General features: G+C 37.4%; 1 protein-coding gene across 1 annotated transcript; it reads right to left on the bottom strand.

Moving 5' to 3' along the window:
- Positions 1 to 532: 532 nt before the first annotated feature.
- On the bottom strand, positions 533 to 4,686 carry LOC128620942 (prostaglandin G/H synthase 2). The gene is made up of 9 exons (XM_053646319.1): positions 4,299 to 4,686; positions 3,999 to 4,124; positions 3,758 to 3,901; positions 3,209 to 3,519; positions 2,999 to 3,082; positions 2,628 to 2,874; positions 2,027 to 2,313; positions 1,572 to 1,719; positions 533 to 1,160 (listed from the first exon to the last, which is right to left on the bottom strand). The coding sequence occupies exons 1-9, from the start codon at positions 4,357 to 4,359 to the stop codon at positions 748 to 750; spliced, it is 1,821 nt and encodes a 606-aa protein (XP_053502294.1). The 5' UTR covers positions 4,360 to 4,686; the 3' UTR covers positions 533 to 747.
- Positions 4,687 to 5,939: the final 1,253 nt, after the last annotated feature.

Genomic DNA, 5,939 nt, shown 5'->3' with positions numbered 1-5,939 from the left:
TGTTGTGCCCTTGAACAAACCTCAACTGCTCAGTTGTATGAAAATGAGGTAATTGTAAGTCACTCTGGATAAGGGTGTCTGGAAAATGCTGTAGATATTTATGAAATAAGTTTTTGTGAACACATCTATTTTCAGTGTCACTAAACCCAGCAACCACTTCTATTTGGTATTTTTTTTAAGTGGCTTTAGTCATTGGATGCAATGACTTTGCAACATTAGCTTTGTGTCATAAAAAGAGGTCCTTCAATGTTACTCAAAAGCTTGAGTGAGGACTTATTGCAACTCATAGGGCAGTTTATAGAGCTACATCAACACAGGACTTTGAGTAATAATAACATCGCCCACTCTTTGTGAGTAAACAGGATTAACCCCAGACCACTAGTATTGGACAGATTTATAAATATTTTTGGTTATTGTTGTGGAAGTGCATCCTGGATTACAATTTGATGGTTAAAAATGCATAAGCCCCGAAAGAATAGTTAAATAGTAATAAAATAGATATAGAATAGATAGTAATAGAAAAACATGGCAATTTTTTATGAAAATTATAAGACTTTTATTTTTAAAAACATTTACAAAACATTACAAAAGTCATTTACTGAAACCTTTTTGAAAAAACCCATATGGTATTTCACATTGCAAATAAATAAATAAATATTTAAATAAATTGTACAATAAATTACAAATGAAGTAAAAACATTTTTTTTTTAAAAACTTTTGAAATCATAGTGGTGTACTTTGTTATTTTTAAAGCTCTGAAGTCCGTTCTTTTAGTAAGACAGTGGGATTGATGTCACCATCGCCAGGAGGAGTCGAATTCAAATTAATCTTTGCTAAGTTGTACATTTTGTCCTCCGGCACCTTGAAGGACACGAACGGGCATGGTCCTTTAACGTTGAGGCAGACGAGTTTCCTCAGAGACGCCGTGTTTACAATCTCAAATCCCACTTTGCCACCAAACGTGCTGGGCATCCAGTAATCAGGGGAGCAGATAGGATTTCCCATAAGCCCTTTGAGGGAATAGGGGGCACCCATCTCTACCATGGTCTCCCCAAACACAGCATTGTGCCTTGGTTTCTCCACCAGAAGGCCGGTGTAGAGCTCCACAGAGTTCACATCTCCATACAGGCTCTTCAGATCTGCAGCAAGCTCTTTATTGCCTAAAACACAACAGAGAGAGAGAGAGAGATGTGGACTTCAGTTTGGTTATAGTTCAAATTTCATGTTCACTCAGTGGTTCAGGTTTTGCACTGGTGACAATAAATTTATAAGTCCAAATTCCGAATCAACCGGAGAGCCACCTATAGTTAACTACAGATAACTTTTAGACACTGCTTATTTGATATTTGAATTTATGCTTCATTTTATAGCGTTATAGTAGCTAACGATCAATATAGCTAGTCATTTTGTTATTTTTAATTTGCTACTAATGTTTTTTTTCTTATATTGGAGCTAATGCCTAGCTAGCTATTTAAATTTAGGTAACATATTACAAGGCTTCTCAGTACTAATTTTTAAGAAGCTAGCTCGTAGTTTCTCAATTTAAAAAAAAGTGAAAATCAATGCCTCACCTGTCAGTTCTTCAAAGGAACTGTATGGCTGCAAGTTGAAACGCTTCCTGTAAGCATTAAAAGACTGATAACGCATCTCACGGCCATGCTCCAGGATTTTAGAAGCCATTACCTGCACTCCAGCAGGCAGATTCCTTCCACCAGAGACCTAAAGAGATATAAGATAAAGTCAGATGAGGATTTCAACTGAACCAATAAGTTTTTAATTTAATAAGTGTTTATTTTGGAATTGACTTTGCTCTTAATTGCTGAGGAAGATTAATATATCTCTGAATTTCTTGATAGATTGTGTTTCAACAAATTCTACCTGACGTCTTGAGTGCATATGAATTTAATAATATTATTTATTAAAGGTGCAGTATGTAAATTGAGGCCCCTACTGCCTAGTGGGACAATTGTTTTTATTTTCTATGACTATAGCTAATGAAGAGGGATTAATATGACGAGATACTGACCCTGCCAGCCTGTTGCTTGCTGAAAGACTCCACAAGGTTGCTGATCCCATGCTCTGCCACTATGGAGTTGTTGAAGAGAAACTGGGGGTGTGTATAGACCTGGTGCTGGATTTGAAACGTGTCAGGCATCAGCGGGTGCCAGTGGTACAGCGTGTTGAACTCAGATGCGATGCGGTTTTGATATTGGAACCTCTCGCTGAAGAGGAGCTCAGGGTCAAACTTAAGCTTGAGGTGGTAGCCGCTCAGGTGCTGAACGTAGTCCTCAATCACGATTTTGATGGTCTCACCTAAAGGAGATAGAATATTATATGCTTTAACTCTCATATTCTCTAGCTCTTCAGATTTTACAGCAATACAATAATGCTGTTTTAAAATTTCATCTTGGTTGTTAAAAATATCAACAAAGTGAATTTAAATGGAGGTCTAAACACCATATACTGTACATGCTTGGGGATTTAAATAGTAATAGAAATAGAGGGGATGGTGCCAATAAGACCAGATAAAATTGTGTTCTGATTTATTCCTTTAAATTTCCTTACAGTTATGTAAGTATCTGGAAAAATCCCAATTTAAAATATTCAACAAGCAGAGGTTTTCTCACCGATCAGTATAAGGCGTGTTGTTTGGAAAAGACGCTCGTCGTTCCAGTCCGGATGCTCCTGCTTCAGGATGTCGCACACACGGTTGTGTTCTCTGAGCCAGATTGTGGCATACATCATGAGGCCGGGGACCAGGCCGAACGCTTCATGGCCCACTGCGAACCGTAACTCATCACGAATGTGAGGTGGGTAGTGCATCTCAACCTGAACGTCTTTAACCAGAGGAGGATACACCTCTCCGTCCAACACCTGAGATCACAACACACTTAAAGTCAGAGACACTGTTTCACACTAAAATGTGAAAGATAAAACAAGCCCATTTGCTTTGATTTACTACTGTTGAATTTCAAAATTACTTCAATCAAGGACCTACCTGATATTTCAGCTTTCCATCTTTGAAAAGTCTCAGTTTGTGCTGTCTCTCCAGATTGTCTCCATAGACGTTACTTAAATCCACCTGAAACACCACACAATAATTAAGAAAAATACTTTAGAAAAATATAGTAACTTCTAATAATGTCACTTTGGATAAAAATCTTGTGCCAAATTAATGAATAGAAATGTGGATGTAAATGGCACTCACTCCATGGCCCAGGCCTTTGGTGAAGGCTGGTCCTTTCTTAAAGTCAGACTTGAAGAACTGGTGAGTGAAATGCTGGGCAAAGAATGCAAACATCAGGCTCGTGCCCTGTGGGTCAGGAATGAACCTCTGTCTCAGGAGGACTTTTTCCACCACCTGCTTGACATCAGGAAGAGGCATGCTCGCTGATGGACAGTGTTTGGGTATTGGGGGCAGTGTACGAGTGTAGTAGGAAGTGTTGGAGTACGCCTCCCAATTTTTGTACTCATAATCAGCATTGTAAGTTGGTGGACTCTCCACCAGATTTGACCTTGCTGTAAATAGAAAGGAAAATTATTACCAAGCAAGAAAGATATAATTGAAAAGAAAGGGTGGATTTTATGGTAAATTGACAAAATGATAACTGTAAAACACAAGATAATTCTTTTTTAAAGCTGACATAATTTCCTCCTAAAAACTAAGGGGAAAAAATGTATCTGTACCATCCTACACTTTTTTGAAAATATGCAGAACAAATGATAAAATTTACTCAAAAATTTTAACTTAGCGTACATGTGAGAACGTAGCGCATCAAAGCGTTCCTCAGAAATGAGATGTTATTAATGATGCCCCATATCCATTTATAATTTGTCAGCAGGTAGTGTACTGTGTTAGGGTTTGGTTTCAGCATGGACTTTATCCACGTGGAAAGTTCCGCTAAGCAAAAAAAGAGAGGATGTTAGGATCATGAGCATCATAGTGTAAAGTGGATTTCTGATCGGACACATCAGTGTTCAGGAGTTGTATGACTTACGTGTGGTGCAGTTCTCTCCGTAGTATCCAGTCCTGGTGCAGTCACACTCATAGGCATCTAAACCTTTAGATATACACACACCCCTGTTCTGACAGGGCTGTGAGCAGCAGAGATCCGTTGTAACACCTGTACAGAGGAAACACTGTTTAATTCACTTCTGCAATTAGTGATTTCAGAGAAAAAAGGGGGTATTGTTTTTGGAAAAGAAAATAGAAGAAGAGTAAAAGAAGAAGAAGAACAATCTTTAGTATCTACTCGTGTGGCCTATAATTCACTAAATTCAGGTAAAGTTAAACTTACCTCCATCACAGAATAAGATCACGCTTCCAAGCAAGACCAGGCAAATCAGCTTCTTATTCATTCCAAAAACTTCAAGCTGAATGATTGATTCAAACTGTTGAGTCCTTCTCAATTTCAGATGCGTGTGTGTGCTCTGAGTATCTGGAGCTTTCTGATCCTCTCAGTGCTCACGTCCTCCTTATATACGCGGGAGGAGAAAGTACTTACGTGCTTTGATGAGGGTAAGATGAGATCAGCCCAAAAATTCTCTTATGTCGACAGTGTCAATTCGTCACCGTGAAGCTTCTTCCAAGTTTCCACCTCGCTTCATATGAGAACTCTGTCTCTGTATTGGACTGGACAATGGGCGCCACTCTGTGGAAATTCAAGTCACATCAAGTGAACACATTTCTGTGAAGACATCATGACTATTACTATTACTATTACTGAGCTAATTCCAATTTTAATCGCTTATTAAATTCATTTAAAAATGTGTAAAATAGTCCCAGTGGAAAGTTTAAAGTTGATCTGCTTGTGTCATTTTTAAAAAGAAACTATATACACACAGGAAAGGCACCTGTAGTGCCGATATAAGTGCCATGTATGGCTAAACAGTTCATAGTCACGTGACACGGCTTTTAGCACTCTTACCTTAAGCCAGTGGTTTTCAAAGTGGGGGCCCGGTTAGATTCTCACCTGCCGCTCGGCCCGGATGAGGATTGACCCTAGTCAATCGGGCCAGATGCGGCAGCCGGTAACTGTCACCTTACAATTAAATTTATACCTTCATTAATATTTCTTGAAAAACATATGTAACTACTTGTGTTGTATTTCAACAAATGTATAATGTCAACTCCTATATATTCCAGCATTAGGTTGAAAAAGTAACACGTTTATGTTTTCATTTTAACTTCCCTATGCTATATGATTAGATTGTGACTGTACATTGTAATTGTTTTTCAGCATAATTATTTTCATAACTATCCCATATTTGTTACAAATGATAGGCTATAAAAGAAAAAAAAATAGGAAGGACAAATGTATAAAATTGCAAACTCAACAAAAAATTAAAACACCTAAAAAATGTTTTTTGCATAAATCTAGAAAAAGTGTTAAAGTAAATATAAATATAAGAATATATGAAAATAATTGCACAAACAACAATCAATGGAAATATTTGTTAAATTGCTTCCTTTCTCCATCCCTGTCAGGAGCAAGTTGTAGCCATCTTTTATAGTCTATTTTTCCACCTCTTTATCAGTGGAGCTCATGGTGTGGGCATTTTTCTTTACAGCATCTGTGAACAGCAAACAATTTGCATGTGTATATGGTATAAGAGAATGTTTCAATGAAATACATGCTTTATTTTATATGTATATATAAATCAACTTGCTGGCTACAACAGTCCTAAGGGCTAATGTACAAAAGGCCACTTTTTTGTTTGCTCCACTCCAGTGTATTCTTTTAGCCAATGAGGTGGTCAACTGCCAATGCCTCTTTACTTGAAAACCCACCAATTATTCCAAAACAGAATATCTTGAATAAAAACACACTAACACACACACAAAATTAAACATCAAATTGGCTATATTAACAATAAAACAGTAATACAATAACATAAAAAAATAATACATGCATTGCGTTAAAAGAAAAAGAGTGGTG

Source organism: Ictalurus furcatus, chromosome 17 (genome assembly GCF_023375685.1).
Source record: "Ictalurus furcatus strain D&B chromosome 17, Billie_1.0, whole genome shotgun sequence".
NCBI classification, from domain to species: Eukaryota; Metazoa; Chordata; class Actinopteri; order Siluriformes; family Ictaluridae; genus Ictalurus; species Ictalurus furcatus.
This window is presented reverse-complemented; position numbering and strand designations above follow the sequence as displayed.

Bases quoted from the DNA above. Each gene is read 5' to 3' on its own strand.
- LOC128620942 (XM_053646319.1), bottom strand. From the start codon at position 4,359: ATGAATAAGAAGCTGATTTGCCTGGTCTTGCTTGGAAGCGTGATCTTA. The intron at 3,520-3,757 runs GTACGCTAAGTT...TTCTATTTACAG, and splicing joins GATGCGCTACGTTCTCACAT to CAAGGTCAAATCTGGTGGAG. The intron at 2,314-2,627 runs GTGAGAAAACCT...TATCTCCTTTAG, and splicing joins AACACGCCTTATACTGATCG to GTGAGACCATCAAAATCGTG.